At 49.1% G+C, this 17156-nt stretch overlaps 1 protein-coding gene across 1 annotated transcript in view; it reads right to left on the bottom strand.

The window, feature by feature from the left end:
- The window catches only part of CACNA2D4 (calcium voltage-gated channel auxiliary subunit alpha2delta 4), a 133712-nt gene that overhangs the window by 41073 nt on the left and 75483 nt on the right, over positions 1-17156 (bottom strand). The window contains exons 24-26 of the mRNA XM_028121034.2: positions 10493-10588; positions 8253-8380; positions 4336-4416 (exon numbers count right to left, since the gene is read on the bottom strand). Of these exons, the coding sequence (XP_027976835.2) occupies positions 4336-4416; positions 8253-8380; positions 10493-10588 (305 nt within the window). The remainder of the gene's footprint in view (positions 1-4335; positions 4417-8252; positions 8381-10492; positions 10589-17156) is intronic.

Raw genomic sequence — 17156 nt, 5'->3', positions numbered from 1 at the left:
ACACACTCAGCATCACCAGCACAATTACATCGCCTGGAAATCTCTGTCTGTCCGTCTGTCTGTCTCTCACGCACAGAGAATCACATGGAGACAGAGGTCATGAGAACTCAGGGAGTGGAGACCTGTCCCCCCCCCCCCCCCCCCCGCCCCGCCGTGGGTCTCTGGTCCTCAGGCCACAGACCCTTTTGCTTGCTTACTGCAACCTTCTCAAGTCAACAGGGGGGAGAAGCCCACACCGACAACACAAGGATTCCTTTGAGATCCTCTGAAGTGGGCCAGAGTGGTGCTGCTGGATGAGACTGCCTGTCACCATGGTAACCCTCTCACACCTCTCCTGCTGGGTTTTCCAGGGACACCGGCCCAGAGGCCTTGAAGCTGCAGCATGTGTGGATGGCAGCCTCCTGAGAGCCCAGGCACATACCACTGGGCATTTCTTCAGCGCCGTCTAAGGACATCATCACTGCCAGGCCCCGTGGGGACCCCCACCAATTCCACTCCTATAGCCTGCAGCCCAAGAACCATTGCTCTGTACCCCTCACCCGTCCATCTTCCGCAGCTCCAGGCCTGGGACCTCGGGGTGGGGACTGGGTCACGATTGGCGGCATCTTGGGAACACAGACGGCCCTCGCAGAAGCTCACTGCCTGAGCAGACCCCAAGCAGGCCCCTGGGGCGGGGAGAGGGCTGCACGGTCTGCCCAGAGGCTTCAGGGCTGGGCTTCCTTCCCAGGGTTTTGTGTGCTCGGTCTGGCTTCCCGGAGTGTTTAATTGCACCTGGACTGGGCTCCAAACCAGAGCGTGGGCCAGGGGTCCTGTTTGTTACCTGCAGCCTACATCGAAGGGGCGGCAGGTGAGGAGACAGCTGTGCGGGGGTTTGGGGGTCACGAGTCCCCTTTTGTAGGTCGGCCCCCTCCCCGTGAGTCTGATCTCAGATGAGTACTAGGTCTCCCTCTGCTGGACACCCGTTTTCCCATGGCTTACGGAGAGTCAGCAGGTATCAGTCTGGTTTCTGGCTCTAAGACGGGGTCTTGCTGGTGGCCTTGGGAAGAGGTTTCCAGAACACGGAGGCCAAGGCTCTGAGGAGGGACAGGGCAGGACAGGGCAGGCCCATCTTGCCTTGCACCCCTCGATCCTTCCACCTCGTAGAGGACTGTGGTAGGTAAGGGGGGGCTGGGGGGCAGGGAATGCCTTTGAACAGCGAGGGCCTCAGGGCAGGCTGCTTGGTGGACTGCGGAACATGCCTCCCCGGGGATGGGGCATAGTCTTCCTTCTTTTGGCTTTCCAGCTGATACCAGATCTAGGAATTTGCTAAAGGAAAAGGAGGGGAGGGGTGGGTATTGTCAGTGGTGGTATCTTCAGCCTGAGACAGAAGATTTTTAAAGGCAAAATTATATTTCTGGTTTGTTGTTTCAGAAGAACAATAAAGACTGTATTTTCCTATGTACCTCTTGGTTTCCTTGGGTGGGGAGGGCATGTGGATGCTGGGAGAGGGGTTTCCTGCCCCCTTACCTGCCCAGGCAGCTACCAAAAGTGCTGCAGGACCTCACCCCAATGTCCAGAGCTCCATCAGAGAGATGGGACACTCCTGCCTGAGGCCTCGCCTGGGGGCAGCGCCGGGACAGGTGTCGAGGGCTGATGTGGATCAGAATGGGGTCTGTAGCTGAGTGCAGCAGGTTACCCGGGGGCTGGGCTGACGGTATGAATTCGTGAGCCTCAGGCTGGCTTCACTGTGCAGCACTGGGGACTGAAGGTGAGCGGGAGACCATCACTGCTCAGTGCCCGTTGTGTGCACATCTGCCCTGGCTTGCGCCAGTCCACCCTGGCAGTCAAGGGCAGAGGAGCCAATGTGGTAGGAAGGCCTGCATTTGCCCAGAGGACCCCGCTGTGAAAGGGGAGGTGGTAGGAGGGCTCCCTAGGAGCTGCTCATTATGTTTCATCAGCCTTGGTGAGATTGGGGGTGTTGCTAACATGAAGGAGGAACTCTGTTTAACTTATATTCCTCTTGCACCCTCAAGACTGACTTTAGGGACAGGCAGATGACCCTCTGCACTTACAAATATGATCCCTTCAGGGCTCAGCAGGTGGGGACTCAGAATTATGAACTGGAGGGCTGGGGCTGGGGAGACCAGGAGAGGAGATGAGCCAGAGAACAAGGTCTTGGGGGTTGTTCGTCCACCTCAAGCCGGAGTGACTCACCTCCAGGACTGCACTGGCCTCTGGCTGACTGGGCCTGGCCTCTATGGTTCATTAGTCTTCAGAGACCAGGACAGAATTTTCTCCTTCCTAGGAGCTTTCCTTTGGCTGATATCCCAGTGAGGCCGGAGCAAGCCCTAGGGAGAAGTGAGCCCTCCAGGTCCCTTTCCTGGAGTTCAGTGGACTCCCAAAAGAGCTGGGCTGCTTGCCTTTTAGAGGTGGTGATAAATGTGGGGTGCTGCTTTAATAGGCAGAGCAGACCTGAGAGACAGTCTTTCCCAAGCCCCGCTGCAGAAGCAGAGGCCAAGGTCCCTCAGCAGCCTGGCACAGGCCTGGGTAATGCATAAGTGTGTCGTACGTGCCACTGTTTGGCGTGTGTACGTACAGACCCATCCGCACGGAGGCAGGGCCCTGAGGAGAGGAGCGCTTGCGGCTCCAGACGGCAGGCTCACCGCCAAAGGCCTCTGGATGGGGGCACAGGGGTATTGCATAGCATGTGCTAGAGGAACACGCTTGCAGATTATGGTGCCACCATCATTATGCTGGGCAATACTCCCCAACTAGGTCTGGAGGGCATGGGGTGTCGAAAGTGGATCCTGATCAAAAAGTTAGATTCCTAGAAATTCTGCATCAACTCTTGGTAAATCACCTGCTTAGAGATTAAAATGATCCCTCCCATTCAGCTGCCCTTCCGTAGGAACCCGTGGCACGATACACACATCTGGCACGTAGCTGGCCCCAGTAGTTGGGCCTAGTGCCCTTCTTCTACCTTCCCTCCTTGCTCAGGGCACAACATCACCCATGCAGCTCACCCGTCAGCCACCAATGCTCGCCCAGTTCGGGAGCCCCTGTGCATACAGTGCCACCGGTTTCCAAGGGATGAAACTGTCGGGACAGCACACCAGTCGCCTCCCCTGCTTTGAGCCCCTCTGGCCCAGGGTCAAGGAGGCTGAGCCATAGTCCAGGGAGGGGAAATTACAAAAGGAGACACCCCCCCGCCAAAGAACTTGAAGCATAAGGTCTCTAGGGCCTCACTCTTTTCCTATCATATCCACACACCTCGGAGCCTCAGAGCCATTGTCTGCAGTGAGTTAACCAGAGGCACCAGGACACGGTTTCTATGGCAACGCCTGGAGGCTCTAATTCAGCTCTGAGTTAAAAATGATATCAAATAATTGGAGAGTGCAGGAGAGCGCATCCAGCAGCCTGACCCGGTGTCTCCTCTGTTCCTAGACTCTCGGCTATGCAGGGGCTGAGAGGGTCCACACCGCGGAGGGAGCCGGACAGGAACACACACAGCTGGGACCGCCGAACAGGCCCGAGGGAAACAAGTTTGGGTCCAGTTGTGGCCTAGCAACGGGTCTGGGGTTAGCACACTGCGGCCCAAGTTTAAAAGCGCTGCTGAGATGGCGCGAGTCCCTTCCAAATGCTGGAGCGGTGCATCCTGAAGGCCACTGGTGGGGCGCGTGTTTCCTTTGGTGGGAAGTCAGGGTCGGACGGTCTCAGCCAGACCCCAGCCTGCTCCTCCCGCCTCCTTTGCCCTGAACCCAGCCTGGGGGGACAAAGCTCACCCACCCCTGCCTGCACCCCGCCCCGCCCCTCTGGCTGCAGAGTCCTTTCTCTGGGGACCCTGGGGAAGCAGGACGGGACCCGTGAGGGCTGATGCTTGAGCACCCACTGGACTGCAAAGCTGTGCAGAACCCAGCTGGGGCTGAGACACGGGAACTGAAGGCAGGATAAGGAGGGCTTCACCACACAGGCCTGACCACACTCAGGTAAGGAGGCCCAGGTGCAAAGGACTCTTTTAGGTACCGAGAAACCACCATGTCCGGGCAGCTGGGGAGGGTCACTGGGTGCTCTCATCACCTTTGAGGTCAATGGCAACACAGGGTAGGAAGCTGGGTCTTAACTTGTCTGAGCTTCATTTGACTTCATAAATTCTTTTGGATCTCAGGTTTCATAAATAAAATGGCTTGGGAAGACTCCTTTTTCCCTCAGTCCCTCCGTTCAGCTGGGAAAACCTCTGGCCAGAGGACTGCGGCCCTCGAGGACCACAGGCAGGGTCCTCCTGCTATTACTGTGTGCCTTGTTCCTGACCTCGACTCACAACGCCCCGACCACCATGGTGCAGAGGGCAGCTCCTACCTGCAGCAATGGCTGTCTTCTTGTCCACGGTCACGGCCACAGCTGTGCTGGCTGTCACTACCATGGGCTGGCCTGGACTTTCTGGGGAAACAAAAATTGCCAAGTCACTTTCTCAGCACCTGGGGAAGAGCCAGTGGTTGGGTGGTGGCTGGGGAGGCTGAGAGTGCACTATGAATCCCAGGAGAGGGCAATCCTTGAATAAGTGAGGTGGGGGGGGGGGTGTTGGGGAAAGCCGTGGTGGCTCTGTCACTTTCACCCATTGGTTTTTGCAGAGCGCCTCCCACATGTCGGGGACTGCCACCTCCCCACGCAGATCTGACCCTGTCAGATAAATACACCAGGGCCCCCGGTGGCCTGGACAATGCAGTGTTGTCTACGTCACTAGGACACTGCGAGTTTGCGCTGTCTCAGGGCAGCAACTGTCTGCTGGCTGTTGCCTCCCTCGAGCTCAGGGACCCTGCTGTGACCTGTCCTCTCAGCGTGGGTTCCACCCAGAAGACTTGAGTTGCGTCAAATGATTCTTTCTAGCAGAAGGACAGGCTGCATTCCAGGACTCGTGGTGGCTGATCCTGGGCTGTCCTTCATCAGTCACATGAGTCAGGGTGACACAGACAGCCCCTCTGGAGGCCGGTGAGGGCTGCGCCAGGCACAGAAGGCTGGCGGGTGCCTGGAACATCCAAGGCACCCCATAAATCCTGGCCATTGGTGGCCAGCCTGCCGCCACCACCCCGTTATCAAGCCACCCTTTCACTGGTTTACAGACAGTGACTGCACTTCTGGGACATTCTGCCAGGCTCTTGAAGGGCAAGGGGCTTGCTTTGAGCTGCTCTGCCTCCCTCTTTTAGGATAATCAGGTCACCATGGGTGCAGAACTTAGGTGGCCATGGCGGCTCGACATGAAAACAGAGCTTTCTGGCTTGGTGGTGGTATGGGCTAGTGCCTGACCCTGGGCTTTTTAATCTTCGTCAGTCCAGGGACATGGCTTAGCTTTTTGAAGCATTCTTTTTTTAAAGATTTTATCTTTACTTATTTATTCAAGAGAGCAAGGGGGGCGCAAGTGGGGGAGTAAGAGAGGGAGAGGGAGAAGCAGGCTCCCCGCGGAGCAGGGAGCTGACATGGGGCTAGATCCCAGGATCCTGGGATCATGACCTGAGCCGAAGGCAGACACTCAACCAACTGAGCCACCCGGGTGCCCCTTTTCAAAGCATTCTTGTCTACAGGCCAAGTTCCATCACTAAAATTCCCAAGAAAGGGGCAAAATTTTTATCAGGTGCTGTCTTGTGAGAAGGTCTTTGTATCAAATGTCGCTTGAAACAAATAGGTCATGAGAAGCTTAGGTGGAGATCATCTGTTGTCATGGAACTTAAATTATGCTTTCTCGTATCTATTTTGCGAAGATCATCCATCACACCTTGCTATAATCCAATATCTCACAGAAATCCAAAATTACTCCGATTCTAGAAACTTAAAATATATAGTATTGTCCTTGCTTCTAGGAATTTGCCATGATAAAACCACAATAAACACAGAAGTCAGCTTCCTCCCCCCGCTTCTAGAAACGTCTGGAAGCAGGAGGAACAGGCCTGAGGCACCTGGGCATTGGTGAGACTCTGCTCTGTGCTGGCGGATTTCTCAGGCACTGAATGCAAAAGACAGTTCCGCGTGGGCAGAACTCAGCCCGCCAGGCCCCAGGCAAAGGGCAACAGAGTCAGCCCAGAGGGGCAGAGGGAAACCTCCATTCACCCTGGAGGCAGCTCCTCGGCCTCTTCGGGGTACCCGTCCCCCATGAAAACGAAGCTGTTGTTGTTTTCTTCCTTGGGAGAGAATAAGAGTGTGCAGAGGTGCCCACGTGTCTCCAGGCACAGGCAGGAGCTAAAGCAGCAGGCGAGGGTGTGAAAAGAGCGCAAGCTCCTACCTCCCCACTCAACCGTCCCCCCTTTTGGGTTGCCAGCTTCCCTCTCTTCTCCTTGAGGCTTAGTTCCCCACCCACCGCCCTCCTACCTCACCGCCACAAAAAGCAACCCCGGCAGCCTTCAGGCAGGGGCCCAGTGACAATGCGGGTAGGAGGGAGCCCTCCTCCTGGGCTGGGGGCAGGGGCCAGGGCTTCACCCCAGAGAACCTCCCCAGGACCCTGTGGGTGGGACCCCCTCCTGGGGGAGCCCTTGCTGCTGCTCTAGAAGGTGACACGAAGAAAGAGCTGCCTCTTTCTGGCTCTGGGGGGCAATGTGGGGAGGAGACCTTCACCTTGGCTTTGTGAGCCTCCCTGGTGGGCTTTCACTGGGAATAACAGCACTCACTTCCTCTTCCCCTTCCTGCCCTGCACTTAAGGTGTAAGGCTTCTGTGGGCAGAACTTGGGTTTGGCCTGGCTCTGTGGCTCCCTAGCTGTGTGATCCTGGGCAAGTCACAGAACCTCTCAGAGCCTCAGATTTTTCCTGGGTAAGAAGAGAAGTAATAACAACACGTACAGGGCTGTGCAGATTAAATGAGTTATAGGCTCTGGAATGTTTTGTAAAGCATATCAGCCATGCATTCAGTGGGGGGGGGGGGGGACAGGCATAGGATGGAGAGGTGGGCTTAGGCACAGGGTGAGGAAGGTGTCAAGAGGGCACAGAGGGGACCTCCTCCTTGCTGCCTGCAGCCCCAGGAGAAGCCCCTGGGAGCCTGGATCTCCCCAGCTGTCAGCTCAGGGCCCCCTCCCCATCAGGAAGCTGGAGGAGGGTTTTGGTGGGAGTGGAGGCTGGAGGGTTTTGGTGGAAGGGCATCTCGAAGGGGAAATAGAACTCTCCATTCCAGGTAGACTCCCAGCTCGGGTTCTCCATTTGCCCCACTCCCCTCCGTCTCCTCCTTCTCTCTTCCCCCCACTTCCTTCTCCTCCTCTCCTTCCTCCCCCATCTCTGCTCACTCTGACCTGGACACAAATATTCCTAGGCCCTCTTGCTCCACTGTGCTGGGGTCAGTTTCCCCCAGTGGTGACCTTGTGGAGGGCCTGCTCTGCTGCAAACTCTTGGGGCCCTGGATGTGTCCCTCAACCTCTCTGGGTCGTAGTCTCTTCACGTGTAAATTAAGAGGGTGAAGCTATGCAACCTCCAAAGTCCCTTTCTGTTCTAAACATTTTACAATTTTCCTGGTGCTCTATTAAAAGTCACTAAATTTTTCTTTTTGGGGGCTATTTTTCAGAGTGGGGGCTGGGGGTTGGGAGTTGGGTGCCGGCAGCTCTGAAACCCTTCCTGGGCCTTGGACTAGTAGGGATTTGGTGGCTTGGTCCCCCATAGGGCCAATCTTGGCTGCCCTGCTTCCTTACTCCTCGAGCCCCCGCCCCGTGGCCTGACAGCCAGGAGGTGCCCCGTTATTACTGGGAGTTCCTGAGGAGCATATGGGGAGCTCAATGTTGCAGTTCCTGGGAGACCCTAAGGGAGTGGAGACCAAGCCGCTTTCTTTGGGAAGAAGTGCGGTGGGGCAGTGAACCTGATAAGTACAGTAGTCCCCCGATGGAATAAAGTCTGTTACTTTCATCTGGGGGAGTTTAAGAAATTTTCAAAGACACTCAGATGTTTAGAAACAGAAGAATCTTAAAGATCAACTCTTCCAATATGCTCCTATTTGGAATTTAGGCTAGAATCCAGCTCTTCTTGACTTCTGGGTCAAATCTCTTTCCTTTGTGCCATGCTGGATTTTTAACTTTGGCTGCTGGCTAGGGGATAAAATGATCTGTCCTATATTCAGGGTAGAGAACACTAGCGTGGAAAGGCTGAGGGAGCTTTCTCAAGGTGCTAATATGTGTCAGGAGGGAAGGTTGGAAGGGAACCCAGAGGCGTGGACATTCTGTTCCGTACCTGCTCCTGCTTTCCACCAAGAGCTGCAGGAGGAGGCAGCCCTGGCCCCAGCTCGGCCCGAGGAGCACAGGGGTATGGATTACCTGGTCCCTCTGCTGATCGGAGATTGAAGACAAAGCTGCCAGCAGGCTGCTCGGCGGCCTGGCGGTACCACAGAGGGAAGCGGTCCATGGTGAACACACTGGCCTCATCCTCAGGAGTCAGGAACTTTCTGCAAAGAGAAAGATTTGGTACCTCCCCCCAGATCTGGGAACATGTTTACCCCTTTCTCTTTTTTTCACACAAGGTCATCTTGGCTGGACCAAGAAGAGAGATTCATCTCTGCTTTGGTAGCGTTGCAGGTAGAAAATATTAGCCCCTAGACTGATTTTACCTCAGACAATGTTCCCCAGAAATTCCTGCCTTTTCCAGAATCAAATGCTGTTGCATCTGATGACACATTACGAGCTAGAAGAGGTAGAGAGCCTGTATTGTGAAAGGAGACTTTTGTTGTTGTTGTTGTTAAATGAAAACTCCTTTGCCTGCAGGGTTTATTTCTTTTGGATAAACCCTAATTTTTTTTTGTCTGGCTAACTGGCATGTCTGGATGGGGAAATTTCATAGTGAATTCTATCACTGCACTAATAGAAGGGCATAAATTCCCTCAAAATGGTTACTTCAAAAGTCATTGCCTCTAGGGTTTAAAATGCATTATGAGTTATCTTTTTCTTGAGCAGCTTTACCTTGCTAATTATGGTTTTGCATTCCCTGAACACACAGCAGCCAGCAGAAGGGAGTGTTGGTCCAGAAGCAGAGTGGGAGGCAGGGAGAATCTGGTTTGTGGATTAAAAAAAGACACTGTGGATAACCCACAAGGTGGATAATTGAAGTTTGATTTTAAGAGTGGTTGGTTGGCTTATATATCCAAAAGCTACCTGCCTTGTTGCACAGTTCCTGAGCTCTACAGTCATGTCATGGTCTAGGTGAAGGGAGCCCTCTGGAGTTGTGCGGCGCCTGTGCAGCCATTCATGGTGGCTGCCTTCGTAACCCAGGAGGGTCTCTCTGTATTGAGATTTCCCTCTTCCATTCTTAGAAGCCTTTCAGAGAGGATGCAGGGGACTGCCGAGGATGATTTATCCCGTTCATACTGCCAGGTGTGGTTCACCCTGTCCAACTTTGGCCAGACAATGACATGGGTATGCGATTTTCTGAGTGGGGGTGGAAGTTTAAGGGGATGAGGAGGTATGAGTGGGGGGCCAGCCGGAGGGGTTATGAGTGTGGGGAGATCAGTTCCCAGCACTGTTCAAGGCCTTTAGGTGAATCTACAGTTTACCCACCAGATTTGGTCCATTGAGTCATTTGCTATGTCTCTAATTGGACCATGGAAAGGGTTAGCAAGGTGGAGGGCTCTCTGTTCACCTTTCTGGGAGTGAGGGGAGGTGGGGAGAGAGAAAAGCAACTTGATTTGTTCTAGAAAGCCTCAGCTTTCCAGCAAGTGTGGATCTGTCATAGTCCTGGAAGAAGCTCATAGATGGCTGAGTGTGCTTGGATTCAGTGAGAGAAGCAGTGAGCAGGTGGGAGGCAAGGACTGTGGGGTGCCCCCTCGGCCATTCTCCTCCAAGTGCCTGCTGGCCTCTGCCTATTTGGGTCTCCTGATTTGTGAGCTGCAGGTGGCTCTGCTCTACCAACCCCACGCAGCCCCCTTCTCTGGCTCCCATCCTTCCTTTGCTGCAGTACTCAGTGGGGAGGATACCCTGGCTAGCCAGAATATAGGCTTTGCTGGGAGCAGGGTCCCTCAGCTTCAGCACTATTGACATTTTGGGCCAGGCAATGTTTGTGAGGGTGTTTAATACCATCCCTGGCCTCTGCTCACTAGATGCCAGTAGCAAGCCCCCATCCCCTAGCGGTGACAACTAAAAATGTCTGCACATATTGACAAATGTCCCTGGGGTGGGGACAACCCCAGTTGAGAATTGCTGGCTTAGGGGATGTGTAAGTTGTCAACAAAGGAGGGGACACAGTCAAATGATTTAGTTTGTCACATACAGACTGGTCCCAAGGGGGAAAACAACTTCTGGGTTTCCTTTTGTGGAAGTGATTAACCCTTCCAACGTTAGTGTCCCAGCCACTCTCTTGCCTGACTGGGCCATTGTCCCTCCTCTCCCGGGGACACCTCCAGGATGCATCTAAACCTGGTGGAAGGGTTACTTTTCTGACTCTCCCAGTCTGTAAACCACAACCCTTCCACCCTCCGTGCACTCCTGGCCTCTGAGATTCTGCCCATCCACATGCCACGGGAACGCCATGCAGGGAGCCCTCTCCCAGGGGGCCCAACATGACTCACTTGTCTGAGACCTTCTCGGAGCCCACAAACAAGGTGCTTCTAAGGAGGCCGGCCCGGGTGCCCAGGAAGGCCATGTCCACCACTTGCTCGGACTCACTGTGAGGCAGACAGAGCAGGTGTCATTACCAGGCACTGCAGTGATAGGTCTAGGAAGGGGGCACTGGGAGCCCGGGGAAGACCTGCAGGCCTCTCCTAGTGCCCAGCCTGATCTTCCTGGGGTGGGGGTCGGGGAAAAGGCAGACTGGTTGCTCAGGGGGTTGCACACACACGCACTGGCCATCCACTGTGAACATCATGTTTGTTACATCTGGTAGACCCGGCTCCCCTGGGCAGCACCTTCCCTTGTTAATGGGGTCCCCTGGGCCTCTGCCTTTCTGCCTTTTTTTTGGCTTCTAATTTGTCCATGCAGGTTTTGGGGGAATTGGCTTTGGAAGACACAGGAATTCAGGAAAAGAGATGTTGTTTTGGGACCTCAGGAACGGGAACTTCTTATGACCGACACTTACAGGACACTTCGCAGTTTTAAAACCCTTTTCACATGTTTACCTTATTATTGAAATGGGAAAGGAGGAGAAGCAGACACAGTCTGCATACACCTATGCGAACCCAGTGGACCTTGCCAACAAGATTGGAGAAAGAAAATCCATTAGCTAGGTGGAGTGTAACTGATATTATTCCTGGTCTCAAAGCCATATTTCCACGATGATGGCACCAGTGTGGGAGTCATTGCTTCTTTTTTTAACATTTCAGCTTTTTTGAGATAAAAATGTAAGATTTTTAAGTGTTCATCATGGTTATTTGATATATGTATACATTGTGAAAGGGTTCCTCCCATCTAGTTAAATAGCACATCCATCATACCAGATATTTATCTTTTTTTTGCGGGGGGCGGTGAGAATATTTAAGTTCTACTCTCAGCTAATTTTGATTATACAATACAGTGTTATCAATTACAGTCCCCACGTTTTATTAGACCCTCAGGCCTTCTTCCTCTTGTGGCTGGAAGAATGTGCTGACCTCTCTTCCCCCAGCAGCCCACAACAATCACTTTCCTTCTCTGTTTCTGTGAATTTGACTTAATTTTATTTTATTCTTTTATAGATTCTACATATAAGTGATGCCATGTAGTATTTGTCTTTGTCTGTCCAGCTTGTCTCTCTTAGCATAATGCCCTCCAGGTTCATCTAGGTGGTCACAAATGGCAGGATTTCCTTTCTCATAGCTGAATAACATTTCATTGTGCGCACACACACACACACACACACAACCCCACATCGTCTTTGTCCATTCATGCATCGACAACATGTTGTTTCCATATCTTGGCTATTATAAATCATGTTGCAATGAAGATGGGGGTGTAGCTATCTCTTGAAGATAATGGTTTCATTTCCTTTGGATAAATAGTCAGAAGTGAGGTCATTGGACCATATGAAAGTTCTATTTTGAACTTTTTGGGGAACTCAAAACTGTTGTTCATAGTGGCTGCACTAATTCACATTCCCACCAAGAGTGCACAGGCTTCCCTTTTCTCCACATCCTCACCAACACTTGTTGTCTCTTGTCTTTTGGGTAACATTCTAACACGTGAGGCGATGCCTCACTGTGTTTTTGATCTGTGTTTCTCTGATGATTACTGATGTTGAGAACTTTTTCATGCATCTGTTGGCCATTTGTAGGTTTCCTCTGGAAAAATGTCTATTCAGTTCCTCTGCCCTTTTAAAAAAATCAGATTATTTTGTTCCTATTGAGTTGTGAGTTTGTTTGTTTGCTTTTTTACATATTTTGGACATTAGCTTCTTATCAGATATGATTTGCAAATATTTTCTTCCATTTTGTAGGTCACCTTTTCATTTTGTTCTTTTTCTTGCTTAATTGCTATGGCTTGGACTTCCACTACTATGTGGAGTAACAGTGGTGAGAGCAGACATCCTTACTTTGTTCCTGATCTTAGAGGAAAAGCTTTCAGCTTTTCATTGTTTTCACCATTGAATATGACATCAGGTGTGGGCTTGTTACATATGGCTTTTATTTAATTACTTCTAACTTTATTAATATTCATGCCCCTAGCCCAATTTGCTACAGGTTATTACCCAATTTCTCTCAGTACCTAGATCAGTGGTTTTAGTGATATTATGGATAGTGATATTATGGATAATAAGGTAGGGAAGACCCAAAGTATTGCCAAGGGGAAGTATTTTTTTTTTTTAAATCAAGGCTCAGCTGTGTGGGTATTGGGGTTTCTCCAATGGGATTCTGTGAAGAAGGCTGTACTATGCGACATTCAACTGATAGCACCTGGAGCTGGATTATAGCACTTGATCTACAATCTGGAAAACTACTGAGGAAAGGGTCTGGAAATGTGGACAGGGTCTGCCTGCCCCCTCTGATGTTGTAGAAACAAGAATTTCTGGGTTTGGGGCCTAAGTGACTGTTTCTTTAAAAAGCTTCCTGATGCAATTTTTTAAAGATCTATTTATTTATCTGAGAGAGAGAGAGAATGAGAATGAGCAGGAGAGAGAGTCTTAAGCAAACTCTGAACTGAGCACAGAGCCAGACGCAGGGCTCAATCTCACGACACTGAGATCACGACCTGAGCTGAAACCAAAAGTTGGACACCTAACCAACTGCACCACCCAGGCACCTCTGATGCAGTTCTTTATTCAAAAGTAGTAGAGAAGATGACTAAAAAGGTTTTTTTCCTCCTCAGTATCATTACGAACACAAGATTTAAACACATTATATTTTAATCCATTGTAGTTGTCATTACTTTTGCTGCTCTAATTGTCCCACCTTTAACCAGTGAGACCACTTCAGGTAGGTTCTGGGGTCCCCCTGGCACAATGTCATGATAGTCTTTAGTAAATTCTTCCTTCTTGTTATGACAAGATGCTCCTGGCTCATTTTGTACACTTCCTGCCCCTGTCCTGAAATCAGACATTTCTCCAAGGGTTGCTGGTTCATTTTAATGAGGATGTCTTAATATGCACACTGAAAGTCCACAATCCTGCTCTGGAGTGTTCATTGAGGTTGGTCATTTCCGTGGACAGGGCCAGGATATCTTTATTGTTTCTTTCAGAGAAAACACATCACAAGTTCATTGATATTTCCAATTCATATTCAGCAGTACATCTTCTTTGATTTGAAAAATTTGCATCTCTTTTCTCATTTGCTGAAAATCTTGGTTCCTAATGATATTAACATAATACTATTTGCTCTATCCATCTATATAGTTTGAGAATAACAGTGCCAATATTGTTTCTAGCAATGTGGTTATGGAACACAGTTTTTTGATTTATTTATTGTTTATGGTTCTGTGTTTTCAAGTCCCTTGAAAGAATTCACCTACGTTGTTATGTCATGAACTTGATACACAACTATGTTTACTTGTTTCATTTGCTTTCAAATTTTTAGAGCTTACTTTTAAAAATCTAATCGTTTCATAATGATATAAAGCATTTACATGGTTCCAAAGTAAAATATGCAAAATAAAGCATATTCATAAGCCTGTCTGTTTCCATCCCTGTTCTTTCACTCTGCCTAAAGTAATCTTTTTTGTTTTCTTGTTTATTGTTCCATTAAAAAATATATGTGCACATATGTATATACATACATGCATCTATGTTTATATATGTGTAAGTACCTATGAAAATATATTTGCATCTCCTCTTTTTAAATAAATAGTGGGGTATTATATACACTTTTCTTCGTTGGTGAGACCATTCCTTTGCAGTATATAGATTTCTCATTTTTTGTAGTTACATAGTATTCCATTATGTGGATCTACCATGGTTTATTTAACTAGGCTCCTACTGATGGATTTAGGTTATTTTCTGTCTTTCACTATTATAAATGGAGCTGTAACAAAAAAACTCATGTATGTATCTTTTCTTATTTTTACTGGTATATCTCTGGGATACATTCCTAGAAGTGGTATTGCTGAGTCAGAGGTAAATGCATATGTAATTTGTTAGATATTATCAAATTCTCCTCCACAGCCTTTGAAACATTTTGTATACCCACTAATATACACAAGCCTGATTCCCCACAGCCTTGCCAGCCATGCATGGCAATAAACTTAGATGGTTATCAATCTGATGAGTGACATATATAATCTTGGTAGGGTTTTAATTTGCATTCCTTTTATTATGAGCTAGACTGATCATTTTTTCATATACATAAGGACTAGTTGTATGTGTTCTCTGAATTGCCCATATTTCTTGGTCCTTCTTCCTATAAAGTGGTTGGGTTTTTACTTCTCTATTTTTGAAGTTCTTCATTTATCATGGATATATAATGTAGGAATAGTAAGCTTTTATTTGTTATATAAGTTGCAAACATTTTTCTGGTTTGTCATTTCTCTTTTCACTTTCCTCATGTTTTTATTTTTGCCAAATAAACATTTTTATGCTGTTAAATTTGTCAGTTATTCTCTTATTGCTTCTGAATTTTGAGTCATCATTGGGAAAGGTTTCCTAATTTCTAGATTTTAGAGCAATTGGCTCATGGGTTTTTTTTTAGTACTTATATGGTTTTATTTTTCTACATTTAAATCTCTGAGTCATTTGGACTTTATCCAGATGTATGGTGTGAGGAAATAATACAATTTTATCATTCTCCATATGGCTCTCAAACCAGTTATTAAAAAGTCCATTTTCCCCTGGTCTGACTTGATGTCTTTCCACGTGCATTTAGATGAATTTCTGGATTTTCTATTCTGTCCTCTTGGTCTGCCTTTCTATTCATGTGTCGATGCAACACTTTATAAATTATAGAGATTTTGTCATATGTTTTAATATGTTGGTAGGACCACACTTCCTTTGTTGCTTTTCTTTTTCAGGGATTTCTTGACTATTCTTCCAAATAAACTTTATAATCCATTTATCTGGATCCAGAGAAATACTGATGATATTTTTATTGGGATTACATTAAACTTATAAATGAACTTAGAGAGGATTAATGTCTTTGTGATGTTGGTTCTTCCTATCCCAAAACACTGAATATCTCCCCATTTGTTCAAGTCAACTCTTGTGTCTTCCAAGAGTATTTTATAATTCTTCTTAATTAAGTTTTAGGACATATCTTGTCTTATACCTAGGTGTTTCATTACATTTTATTTTTTGTCCTCTTGAATATTTTTACATGATATTTTTAATCTAGTTTTTGTTTGCATAGATAAAGGATGTTAATTTTTGAATATTCATAGTATATCCTGCTACTTCACTAAATTCTCTTATTGTTTATAGTAGTTTTCCTATAAATTCTTTCAGGGCTTCCAGATATACAATCTTATCACCTTCTTAAACAGAGATAATTTGCTTCACCCTTTCCGCTTCTCATTGCTTCTAGGTGCATTCTCTTGTCTGGCTGCACTGATTGATACCTTCCAACCTTGTTTAAGAGTAGTAGGGATATGGGGGGGCGGAACAAGATGGCGGAGGAGTAGGAGACCTAGATTTCGTCTGGTCTCAGGAATTCAGCTGGATAGGGATCAAACCATTCTGAACACCTACGAACTCAACAGGAGATCACAGAGGAGAGTAGCAACAACTCTCTGAACAGAGAAGCTACCACTTACTGGAAGGTAGGACGTGCGAAGTGAATCCGAGGCGATATTCGGGAGGATAGACGGCGGGGGAGGGGCCTCCGCCGGCCGCTTCTGGCAAGTGATAGAGCCGCGGAGCACAAAATCGGACCTTTTAGAAGTCGGCTCCGCTGAGGGACGTCGCTGCAGTGGCTAAGCAGGGGTGGAATCCTCCCGGGACAGTGTGGTCTCAGGACCCTTGGGGTCACAGAAAGACCGGGGGAGCCTGAGTGCGCCAGAGCTCCCAGGTATCGGAGCGGGGAAGCCGGCTGCAGAGACGGAGCCAAGGCGCGGGCTCTCAGCTTGGGGTTGCCATAAACTGTGATCCGCGGCCCAGTCGGGCCACTGCTCCTCCAGCAGGGACCCAACAAGCGGCAGATCCGGGGAGACTCCCCTTCCTTCCCGGGGAGGAGTGGCGCGGGAACGCACCGCAGGGATCTGCTGGGTTTGGAGACTCCACACGGGGTCGGGTGCCAGAGATAGCAACGCTCGGTCACAGGCCGGGTGAGCACGGAGAGCGGCCGGAGACCAGGGGACAAGGGAGTGACTGCTTTTCTCTGGGGGCGCACTGAGGAGCAGGGCCCCGAGTTCTCAGCTCCTCCGGGTGGAGATTGGGAGGCCACCATTTTTGCCCTGGTCCTCCAAGGCTGTACGGAGAGCTTGCAGGGAACAAAAGCTCCTGAGATCAAACCCGAGCAGCTTGCTTAGCCTGGACCGACAAGGGCGGGGCAATTCAGCCTCCGGCAAAGACATTTGGAAACCACAGCAACAGGCCCCTCCCCCAGAAAATCAGCCGAACAGCCAGCAGGCCAAGACCAAGTTTACCTATCAAGGAGAACGGGAGAACTCCAGCGCTAGGGGAATACGGCACATAGAATTCATGGCTTTTTTTTTTACCATGATTCATTAGTTCATCAAAGTTAATTTTTGTTAACTGTTTCTTTTTTCTTTTTCCCTTTTTCAACCAACATCTTATCACTTTTTTAAAAAAAAAAACATTTTTTATTTTTCATTTTTAGAGTCATATTTTATCTCTTCATAGTAGTTACCCTTATTTTTGGCATATATATATAAGTTGTTCTC

This window comes from Eumetopias jubatus, unplaced genomic scaffold (genome assembly GCF_037043125.1).
Source record: "Eumetopias jubatus isolate StellerSeaLion01/CBP00866 unplaced genomic scaffold, mEumJub1_p1.0 scaffold_8, whole genome shotgun sequence".
In the NCBI taxonomy this organism is placed as follows: Eukaryota; Metazoa; Chordata; class Mammalia; order Carnivora; family Otariidae; genus Eumetopias; species Eumetopias jubatus.
This window is presented reverse-complemented; position numbering and strand designations above follow the sequence as displayed.